The following is a 10,474-nucleotide window of genomic DNA, read 5'->3' on the forward strand; positions in this document are numbered from 1 at the left end:
TCCTTGAGGAGGTTTTTACTGCCCTGAGAAGCAGTTTGGGACTCTTGTCTCCAGCACTTAGGGTCCTAACAACAAATTATTTATGAAGAATTATTGATTGAACTTTGGAGTGAAGGAAGGGAAGAAGGCGGGGGGGGGGGAGCCTCCCTGCCTCCTCTAGGTTCAGAGGAATTTACTGAGAAAGTCTCCCAGAGTTCACCTCAGGCCTGCTGGCAGAATTCCAAGGGGCCCCCAAATTCTAGCCTTCCTGAGGACTTTCAAAGAGCTTCCCTACCCTGAGTCTGTCCCTTTTAATTTTGTATTTGGCCCAGACCTGTGGGTATTGGAACCAGAGGGCTATTATATGGGCTTCCTTCCACTGATGTCAACACCTCTCACCTATCATGGAGGATCTCAGGGCCTGGTCTGGGGCATTGAGAACTAAAGGGTCACTGTGGATCCAGAGACAGACTTGAACCCAGATCCTTCATTAGGGAAGCCGGGAAGCCGGTCTCCCAGTTTGTCCTCTGGGTGGGACCAACTAACTGCCAGTCTGTCCCTTCTCAGAACTGTCTCCTATCATCTGCCCCACAGCCTCTCTGGGCACCACAGGCCCTTGCCCCCCCCACAGTCAAGCACAGGTACCCTTGGGCTCAATCTTCACCTCGGCCCCTTCAATACCTGTGTCCACTTGGGCAAAGACTCCCCCTTCTAGGGCCTCAGTTTCCTCTATTGTAGGCAGAGGGCCTGGGTGTGAGTCCTGATTCTGCTATTCCTGGGAACACTAACACACTCCTTTCCCCTCTCTACCTCAGTTACCTGCCCTGTAAAATGGAGAGATGAATGTTTGGACAAAAGTGAGCCAGGACGGCTGCCCAGAGGGGTGGGAGAAGGAGGCATTGCCCTCTCTTTCCTTCAGGCTTTGGGGGCTCCTCTCCAGGATCTCTGCCATCCCTAGTGGGTACTTGGACTCACTGGAAAGAGAAAGTCCTGACTAGGTCATGCTAAGGCCTGAGTGGCAGCACTTTCTGGGTCAGGCCTTCGGTCTGCATTCTTCCTACTCCCCCTGCTGTGGTCCCCCTGTCCTGGTCCCTCAGGAGGAGAGAGAAGCAGGAATGATTCTGGGAATGTGGGGAACCTTGTCTTCTTGAGATCACTCTCATCACTGATGAGCCCCTAAGGGCCTCTGGGAGGAGGAATACCCAACTCAGAGTCAGAGGACTCTTACAGGTCACAGTCCCTCTTTGTGCCTCTGTTTCCCCTTCTGTAAAATGAGGGGTCAGACTTTCTAGCTTCTGAGGTCCCTCTGGGATCTAGATGGGGTCCCATCATCTTCCTCCTCTGACTCAGAACTCACCACGGCTCCCTCCTTTCTTCCCCCAGGGATTTAAATCAATGATCCCCACCTTTCCCGAGTCCACAGAAACCCCCCAAGAAGCTCATCTGCTTCACAAGGAGGGGGTTATCTGCCCCACAGACCGGACCCCAGGGCTTCCTCATGACCAGAGTGGGCCCCAGAGTAAAGGAGACAAGAGCCCCTCTTCAGTGGGAGTTCCCAAGAGGCTTTCCAGGGAAAAGGAGGTGGGGGTGGTGGGGGAAGTCGATCTCTACTGGAGGGTGTGGCCCCAAAAGCCCAGGAGGGATAAAAGCAAGAGAGCACAGCCCCATTCCAGAGACCCGCGGGGAGGAAGGGCAGCGGCATCCCCGCCTGGCATCTGTGTCTTCAGAGTGGTGAGACTGCCCCGGTAGGACAGAGCTGGGCTTGGGTCCTGGGGCACCGAACAGAGGCAAAGAGGGCTGGGGAAGGGACAGCGGAAGCCATAGGCAGACCAGGGTACACACAGGCCCCCGGCCAGCCAGCCCCAGCCAGCCCCGGTCAATCAGCCGCTCCATTCAGAGAGAGAAGCCCAAGTACAAAGACACACACATCCTGCCCGTGCTATTTCAGAAACCTATGCCATGGCCCTCCCCAAGACCCTGCTCCTCCCCCTGCTGCTCCTGGTGGCTACAGAGGCCTGGGGTCAAGAGGCTGGGGTCCCGGGCTGTTACTTGCACCGTGAGTAACTGTGGGGAGGAGTGACTGGTCCAAGTCCACCTGGTGCTGGGGGAGAAGCCTCTGGGGGCAGGAAGCTGGGAAGGGGTGGGGGCATGGGGCTGCAAAAATGACAGCCCCAGGACCAGTTTGTGTGTGTGAGAGAGTTGTGAGTCTCAGCTGCGGAGCCCTTGCCCATTCTTTTAGCCATCAACGTGACTGTTCGGAGTGCGCGCCAGGGAACCTGCCGTGGCTCCCACGTAGCTCACGCCTGCGTGGGCTACTGTGAGTCCAGTGCTTTCCCCTCCCGCCTCTCAGTCCTGGCAGCCAGTGGCTTCCAACACAACATCACCTCGGTGTCCCAGTGCTGCACCATCAGCCGCCTGCAGAAGGTCAGGAGCTGAGGGCCCTGGGGTGCCAGGGTGGGTACGGGGGGGGCAGCCTGGAGAGCATGGGGCCAGACAGCCGGGCACCCCAGGGTGGACCAGAGAAGAGAGCCTGGGGTCTTCACTCTCCCTACCTGCCTAGGTGAAGGTGGAACTGCAGTGCCCCGGAAGCCGGAGGGAGCAGCTGGAGATCTTCACGGCCAGGGCCTGCCAGTGTGACATGTGTCGCCTGTCCCGCTACTGAGGGGTCCTGGAGCCTTCCTTCTGGATGGGCCACCCCTAAAGCCTCAGCATACCCCCCCCCTTGTCCCAGGATGGAGGGTCAAAGGACTGTGAACTGGGAGTCAGGACACCTGGGTTCTGAGTTCTGATGAAGTCAGTGGGTGACTAGAGAAGTTGATTCCCCTATGAGGGGAGTCTGTTCCCCCCAGGGATGAGGTCCCTCCCAGCTCTGATGTTCCCCATACCCCCACCCAACTCTGTATTCTTGAGTCTACCCTTCCCAGCCTGCTGTGCCTGCCTAGGCTTCAGGCTTTAGGCTCTGACATGATGGGGGAACCCGCCCCCACCCCCAATAAATTGACCAGCTCTGGAGTTTCTCTCTTTATTCAATCCACCCCCAAGAGTGGGAAGAGGGAGCAGATCATGATTTATGTAGGAACCCCTTTCCATCCCCAGGACCTTGGGAGCCCCCTCTCCCCTGCCCCCTCCCCTATCTACTCCCTGCCCAATAAATAAAAAGGGGAAGAAGTTTTGCAGAGGGGAGGAGGGGCCCCAACACTGAGGCTGGGGGAAGGGCAATAAATATATCCTGGAGTCCATGGGTTGGGCAGGCAGAGAGGGCATGTCCTCACGCTGGCGCGAGGAGCTCCCAGGGTCCTGGGGAGGGTTCCAGGGTCTTTTGGGGTGAGGTGGGGAGAATGGCCTCCCTGAAGCTACCGGAGGCCAGCCTGGGGGGTGTCAACCCCTTGCTGACAGCTCCTGGGGCCCTTGGCCCATCGAGTCCATTTAGGATAGCTGGAGACCTCTGCCCCCCCCATGCCCCATCTCTTCCCCTCTCTCCCCAGGTCTGGTGAGGGTGGTGGGGGGCCTGCTTCACACTGTGGTGTGGCCCCTGAGGGCAGGCTGGGGGTTAGGGAGCAGTGGGGCTGGGATGAATGGTTCAACTGCCTGTGTGTATGTGGTGGGGTTGACGGGGGATCCCTCTAGCTGTGCTCCCCTCCTGGGGCTGGCCTGGCCCCAAGTCGATGAAGCAAAGCATCATCTGCCCCCTGCAGTCTCCGCAGCCGGAGTTCTTCCAGGCCCTTCCACAGCTCCTGCCGCTCTCGGGCCTTCTGCTGCTCCCTGGGTGGTCGGGCAATGGAGGGTGAGGAGAGAGAGAGAGAGAGAGAGAGAGAGAGAGAGAGAGAGAGAGAGAGAGAGAGAGAGAGAGAGAGAGAGAGAGAGAGAGAGAGAGAGAGGAAGGCTTAATGAGGTCACACCTGCCTGCCCAGGCCCCACCTGTGGGCTCCATTTCAGCTCAGGTAAGGCAGGGGCCCCAGGCCCACCCACACCCATGCCCACGCCTGCCCACTAAAGCATTTGGCTGGGCTGGGCTCCCCCCCCACTCACTGCTGCTTCTCCAACTTGTAGGAAGCTGTGAGTTCATCAAACAGCTTCCCATTCATCTCCATGAAGGTCTTCAGCACATTGTAGATCAGAGACACGATAGTCCTGGGGGTGGGAGAAGAGATGACACTAGGGAGATGAAGGGCAAAGCTTCCTGAGGGCATCTGGGCTTGGCAGGACCCCCTACCCCTTGGCAGAAAAGTGGGTCAGGCCAGTGCAGCCAGCCTCCTTCCAGTGAGCTAGAACCCATCCCACCTCCACCACTGAGGAGCTCTTCCCCCAGCCCACATAAGCAGCTTCCCCCTCCCCCCCAGGACTGCCCAGGACTAGGCTGATCCTTCTTCCAAGTGACTGCCCTTCTTCTGGCCTGCCCCACCCTGCCCCCAAGTCTTCTCCAGGTGAAAAATACTCAGATGGGGTGGGACCTGGGTGGCTTGTCACCTCCCTGGTCCTGGACTCCTTTAGTAAGAAGGATCTATTTATCTAGGAATGGACCCAAATTTAGAACTACAGTATTTCAGACCATAGAAAATAAAACAAGGACCTTCTAGAACCTAAGATTTCATCTGGTTCTCATCCCTTCCTTTGACAGATGAGGAAAAATAAGTCCCAGAGAGGTTAAGGGCTCTATCCAGGTATTAAGTGGTACAGCCAGGTCTAGGCTCAGGTTCAAAAGATTAGCTTCACAAGGCATGGTGGGGGGGGGCACCATTAAATATCAACTGATCTGAAAAAGATCTGAGGGTCTCGGTGGAATATAAGTTCTGGATGAATAGGATGGGGCATCCAAGAAAGCAGGGTTTAGGAAAGACATGGAGAAGCTACAGAAAGTCTGGTGGAGGGCAACCAGGTGGGTGAAAGGCTTCAAGTTTGTGCCACATAAGGATTGGTTAAAGAAATGGGGCATGAGTAGCTCAGAGAAGCCTGGAAGGGAAGAGGAGAGCTAGTTCCAGTATCTGCTCAAGGGTCACATTAAAGAATCTTGTTGGGTTTAGCGCCTCAGGGCAGGAGTGAGCAAAGAGGAGGGAGGAGGAAGAGGCCACCCTGAGGCTGCTGGGTTAGCAAGAATTAGGCTTCTTCCTGCCCAGAGAGGGGGTGAGCTTGCCATGCCTGGAAGTCTCCAAGCAGAGGCTGCAGGACCACTTCTCAAATACATTGGAATGAGATTCCTTTCCTGTGGGGGTTGGACTAGACTGGCTGCTGAATTCTGGGATTCTCTCAAAAATGAAGCTGGAGAGTTGGGGAAGGACATTAGAACATAAAACAACTTTAGAAGTGGGGGGGGGATGTCAGGGCTGGGAGGGTTTAGGCCACAGTCCATTATGCCAACCACCTTCTACTCATCTGCACATTGCTTGTTCCTAAAGGGCAGGTCTCCTGACCCCCCAGGGCCCCCCTGTGACCTCCGGGATCAAATATAAAATCTGTCTGGCCTGGAAAGCCCTTCAGTCCCCACCTCCATTGGGGTCCTTGGTGCTCCGGGTCGGCTTCCTGGCCGGTCCCTGCACATTTTCACAGGGTGGACACATCCCTTGCCCTGCCTCTCCCTTCCTCCCCTGGACTCCCTGACTGTCTCCCAACCATTCTGTCCATACCTCGGGGTGGGCTGCTATTGGGGGGGGAGCTGGTTTTGCCTTCCTCTGCATCCCTAGGACTTCAGGAGATACTTAATTCTTGCTTTTTGACTTAAAATAGGAAAGACCAGAGTTGGGGAGGTTGGAGGAGCCTGGACCTCAGCTGGAAGGGCTGGCTTGGGACAGTCGGGCCTCTCCTCTGCCACATCCCAACTGGGCACTCACGGGTTCCAGTGCTCTTTGGAGACTCGATAGAGGGTCCCGTACACGGCGGGCAGCACGGTGTGGCAATTGTCCTCAATGAGGCTCAGGATGTACTCATTGTTCCAGAAATACAGAGCCCGCTCTGCAACCTGCAGGAACGGGGTGGCCCAGTGAGCCCCTGGCCCAGGGCCCCCTCCCAGATTTCCTTCTATCTCAGGGCCTAGCATGGCTGGCCTTTTATACCTCAGCTGGAAGAGAAACTGAGGCCCTCAGAGGACAAGGGACTTGGCCACCAAAGGAGCCTTGAATGCCAAAGTCAACCCTCTCTCCACTATACCAAGGTGCCCATTTTTATAGATGTGAAGACTCAGGCCAAGAAACAACAAGAGGTGACCATTGTCTCCCAGATCATGGAAACTACATGGGATGATGGGTTAGAAATTGAGAGGTGGGTTGGTCCAATGCCCACATTTGACAGGTGAGGAAACTGAGGCCAGAGATGTTGAGTGACTTTGTCCAAGGTCACACAGGTGATGACTTAGTAAGGGCTAAGAAAACAGAACCCTTGTCCCTCTTGTCATGATGTTTCCTCTTAGGCACTGTCTCTCTGGGCCTCAATTTCCCCACCTGTAAAACAAGGGAGCTTTGTCTAAGCTTCCTTCCTGTGCTAAATCATATGACCCCTGCAGACCTCCCCCATGTGGAATGTGGAGGCTGAGCTGCGTGCTTGCTGAGGTCCTGTCTGGTTCCTTCCCCCCACTCCTGTCATCTTCTGTCTTCTGCACCCCCCCCCCACATCCATACCTGGAAGTGGGGGCTGGAGACACATCGAGCGACCTGTTTGAAGAGTGGTTCTTGGATCTTGACAAATTGGGAGGGCTCAATGACGTCCAGAATCTCCTCCATCTCCCCCAGGAACATCACCTGATAGATGGGGGGGCATCAGTGGCCCCCTCACTGAAGATGTCCCTCTAAGCCTCCCTCCCTCCTCTCCTCCCCAGTCGGTACCTCTTTCTGGGTGCAGGTTTTAGGCCAGTATTTGAGTAATCCCCGGATCACCTGTGGGGCAGAAGGGAGTCAGAGGGAGAGAGCAAAAGCCCCGCCATCATGGAGTCAGGAGTACCTGAATTTAAATCCGGCCTCAGACACTTAATAATTGCCTAGCTGTGTGGCCTTGGGCAAGCTACTTAATCCCATTTGCCTTGCAAAAAAAAAAAGCCCCCGCCATCCACCATCCCCCTGAGGATGAGCCACTCTGATGCCCTGGTCACTCACATGCTCGGTCAGGGTGGCGTCCTTTTCCAGGAATTGTACTACGCAATATGCCAGCTGCAGAGGGCAAGAGCCAGTCAGCCAGGCAGGAGAAAAAGAACAAGGCAAGGTGAACAAGCAGCTCCCCCCCAAGAGAGGCAGGGTACAAGGGGAACCAAAATATTACAGTGGGAGGGACCTCAAAGGTCATCAGTGCCACCCACCCCCATTTCACAGGTAAGGAAACTGAGGCCCAGAGAGGCAGTGTGACTGATCCCCGGTTCTAGCCAGGAAACGGCAAGGCCAGACCAACACCTTTCTACTCTCCTTTGATGTTCCCCTAAAGTTTCATAGGGCAGGTCTATTTTCCAGTCTCTCTCTGGTTAGGTTGGGTGGGGCCCATCCTCCTGAGCAAAGGATCCCCTGGGAAGGGAAGGCTTGGCAACAGTGGTCCTGGAGACCCCGAATCCTCGGGTTCTACTTGGGGACTGAACCTTGGGCTGGCAACTCAGGGAGAAGGGGCTCACCTGGGCATGGAAGTTGGAGAGAGATTTGACTGAATGGAGAGGGATCAGCACACGGACCAGAAACTGTTTGTGCTCAGTCTTCAGGGGCAAAGCGAAGCCATTGATGATGCTGTGGAGTGGGGAGGACATGTGAGGGAGGAGCGAGAGGGGAGGAGAAGCAAGGATCCCCCCCAGCCCTGGGCTCAGGCCTGGGCCTAGACCCTGGACAGCTCCCTGGGCCAGGGTGGCTCACCTCCCTAGGATCTCCAGCAGCTCCGCCACACCATTGAAATGCTCTAGCTCATAGATGAACCTGGGGTAAGGGGGAGCAAGTAAGGAGACTTTTGAGCCCCGCCCTCCCAGAGTGTGCCCCCCTCCCCCAGAGCTAGGTTCCACTTGGAGCTCTACCTTTAAGTCTTTTTTTTTTTTTAGGTTTGTTTTTGCAAGGCAAATGGGGTTAAGTAGCTTGCCCAAGTCCACACAGCTAGGTATTAAGTGTCTGAGGTTGCATTTGAACTCAGGTCCTCAGGGCGGGTGCTCCATCCACTGCGCCACCTAGCTGCCCCTACCTTTAACTCATACCCCTTTTTAACTCTCCCTTCTCCCAGATCCCTGGGTCTGCCCCTCACCCCCAGCCTAGTGCCCTGGGGCATGCTCACCTCAGCACCCCCCACCCCATCCCACAGCCGGGGTCAGGATGGCTCATGCACTCACCGTAGGAAGATGTGGTTACATTGCTTTCGAATGTAAGCCCGCAGGCCCAGAAACTTGCCATAGACTCGGTGCAGGATGGTTTTGAGGTACTCTCGTTCCCGGGGATCCTCGCTGTCAAACAGCTCCAGGAGCTGTGGGCCCAAGGTCAGGGCCAGGCTGGCGGAGGGGAGGCCCCAGGCAGCCTCAAGGCCCGCTCCTTCCCTCCCTCCCTAGGCCGAGGGTCCCTCCAGCTCCAGTCCCGGGTACCAGACCCAGGCCCACCCCTCCCAGCCATCAAGCCCCTGGGCTCCCACTTCACCCACCATCAGCACAAACTTCTGATCCACGTATCTCTTGGCCACTGAAGGTTGGAAGTCTGGACTCTCCAAGAAACGAAGGAAAAACTCGTAGACCAGCTGGAGAGGGGAGGGGATGGAGAAGTGAAGCCAGCCCCTCACCCCCCACGCCCCAGCCCGTATTCTCCTGCCAGGCCTCAGCGCCTGGAGCCAAGCCCAGTCACCTGCAGATGGGGCCAGGAGGGCTCCAGGTTCGGTTCATCCTCTTCAGGGTCAAACTCCGGATTCTCACTGGGTGGCAGCGTCCGGAAGATATTCACTGAGATCTAAAAGGAAGGGTCAGGGTGCTCAGGAAGGGGCCCCTTCATGGCCTCTAGCCGGGGGGCCGGTAGAGCACAGAACACCTGGGTTGGACGCCCGGAGTGGTGCGACCCCAGACGAGAACCTAACCCCCTGGGCCTCAGTTTCCTCATCGGTCCAATGAAGGGGCTTCTCAGGTCCTTTTCGGCTCGTGACCCACCACATCCTGCCCCCGTCGGCCTCACGAGGGAGTTGGGGGACCCAAGCCTGCTCACCATGCGGATGATATCGGGGTACACCGGCTCAATGAGGACACCCCGGGTGCCCCCCACACACTCCACCAGCTCATTGAGGGCCGCTCGCTTCACCTCCTTCCCCTTCAGGTCAGCCACACAGTCCAGGAAGTCAAAGAGGACCCCACACTGAGCCAGCTTCCGGCTGAGCAAGTCATGGAGCTCCGAGGCCGGCACATCTGCGGGAAGCAGGGCCAGGGTGAGCCCCGGGAGCAGAGGCCCCCCAGGGCTAGGGCCCCCTCGCCCCTTCCGAGGCCCGTCCACCTGCGTCCCCGCTGGGCTCCCCGGCTCTGGCGCCAGGTAAACAGGCTCGGGCTCTCCTGGGAGTTGGCCCGGAGATGGAGAAGCGATGCCCGAGGGATCCGAGGCGGCGCGGTCTCAGGAGCCCCGGGCCCCGGGAGCCGCAGACTCATCCGGCTCCTTAGCAGCGCCGGCCCGGGGCTCCCACCGGCCGGAGACCCCCTGCTCCGAGACCCCCCCCCCCAGGACCAGTGCCCCCTCCGGGCTGACGGGCACAGCAGAACATGCGTCAGCACCGGGAGGCAGAGCTGCCACCCCGAGAGGGCACGGCCCGGGGGGCAGAGGGGGGCCGGGCGTGGATGGGGGGGCCCACTCACCCTTGAGCAGCGGGAGGGGGGTGAGCTCCTGCTGGTTGCTCTGGTATCGGAACTGGGAAGAGCTGTGGGAACGCCGGGGCCGGGCCCTGCGGAGGGACCGCCGGGAGAAGCCGTCCACCTTGTCCGGCGGGGGGACCGGGGACAGCCCGGGGGAGGAGGGGCTGGTCGGGGTGCTGGCCGGGGGCAGCTTGGTGTCCATGGTGACCGGGGGGGCGGCGGAGTCCCGCCGGAGGCCCGCTCTGCCCAGGGGGTGCCGGGGAGGGGGTCCTGGCTACCAGGGAGCCCCGGGCCGACCCATCCCGGCCGGGCCGGCCCCGGGAGGAGAGGCGGAGAGGCTGGGGTCCGAGTGCCGCTCCCCTCCCCCCGGGCCTCCCTGCGGGCGCTGGGGGAGGAGGGGGGCCCGGGAGGCGCCGGTCAGAGTTCCGAGCGGGGGGGCGGCCGAGGTAGAAGCGCGGCAGTGAGAGGGGGCGCAGCGGGGGGGGGGGGGGAGGGCAGCGCCCCCGGGGCGGGGGGCCCTCAGCTGGAGCCCCCCCCCGGCCTGGGCTGGCGGGCGCGGAGGCGGCGGCCCCGGCTGTTCGCCCCGGCTGGGGAGGCCCGGGGCCGGGGGGTCTCCCGCGGGCGCTGGGGCATCCCCCGGCGCGCGCACCCCCCTCCCGGGGCCGGGGCCAGGGGTGCCGGCGGGGAGCTCCGAGCGCGGGGTGCCGGCGGCGACGGCGGGCTGGGGGCCCCGGCCGG

General features: G+C 59.2%; 2 protein-coding genes across 3 annotated transcripts; one reads left to right on the forward strand and one right to left on the reverse strand.

Moving 5' to 3' along the window:
• Positions 1–1,658: 1,658 nt before the first annotated feature.
• GPHA2 (glycoprotein hormone subunit alpha 2) lies at positions 1,659–3,010 on the forward strand. Of its 2 annotated transcripts, none has more exons than XM_074231132.1 (4): positions 1,659–1,724; positions 1,928–2,035; positions 2,219–2,403; positions 2,540–3,010. In XM_074231132.1, the coding sequence occupies exons 2-4, from the start codon at positions 1,939–1,941 to the stop codon at positions 2,639–2,641; spliced, it is 384 nt and encodes a 127-aa protein (XP_074087233.1). In that variant the 5' UTR covers positions 1,659–1,724; positions 1,928–1,938; the 3' UTR covers positions 2,642–3,010. The 2 variants fall into 2 exon arrangements, with proteins under 2 accessions (XP_074087233.1, XP_074087232.1); XM_074231131.1 differs by having other exon boundaries at positions 1,666–1,710.
• On the reverse strand, positions 2,966–10,207 carry PPP2R5B (protein phosphatase 2 regulatory subunit B'beta). Its single transcript, XM_074231130.1, has 13 exons — positions 9,740–10,207; positions 9,105–9,301; positions 8,754–8,855; positions 8,557–8,649; positions 8,255–8,385; positions 7,794–7,853; positions 7,562–7,670; positions 7,059–7,112; positions 6,792–6,842; positions 6,588–6,707; positions 5,805–5,932; positions 4,009–4,110; positions 2,966–3,741 (listed from the first exon to the last, which is right to left on the reverse strand). Exons 1-13 carry the CDS (start codon positions 9,936–9,938, stop codon positions 3,603–3,605), a joined length of 1,485 nt encoding a protein of 494 aa, XP_074087231.1. The 5' UTR covers positions 9,939–10,207; the 3' UTR covers positions 2,966–3,602.
• Positions 10,208–10,474: the final 267 nt, after the last annotated feature.

The sequence above is a fragment of the Macrotis lagotis genome, chromosome 3, assembly GCF_037893015.1.
Source record: "Macrotis lagotis isolate mMagLag1 chromosome 3, bilby.v1.9.chrom.fasta, whole genome shotgun sequence".
Taxonomy (NCBI): domain Eukaryota; kingdom Metazoa; phylum Chordata; class Mammalia; order Peramelemorphia; family Peramelidae; genus Macrotis; species Macrotis lagotis.

Bases quoted from the DNA above. Each gene is read 5' to 3' on its own strand.
- PPP2R5B (XM_074231130.1), bottom strand. From the start codon at position 9,938: ATGGACACCAAGCTGCCCCCGGCCAGCACCCCGACCAGCCCCTCCTCC. The intron at 8,386-8,556 runs GTGGGTGAAGTG...TTGGGCCCACAG, and splicing joins ATCAGAAGTTTGTGCTGATG to CTCCTGGAGCTGTTTGACAG. The intron at 7,671-7,793 runs GTGAGCCACCCT...CCCACTCCACAG, and splicing joins CTGCTGGAGATCCTAGGGAG to CATCATCAATGGCTTCGCTT.
- GPHA2 (XM_074231132.1), top strand. From the start codon at position 1,939: ATGGCCCTCCCCAAGACCCTGCTCCTCCCCCTGCTGCTCCTGGTGGCT. The intron at 2,036-2,218 runs GTGAGTAACTGT...CCATTCTTTTAG, and splicing joins CCCGGGCTGTTACTTGCACC to CCATCAACGTGACTGTTCGG. The intron at 2,404-2,539 runs GTCAGGAGCTGA...CTACCTGCCTAG, and splicing joins CCATCAGCCGCCTGCAGAAG to GTGAAGGTGGAACTGCAGTG.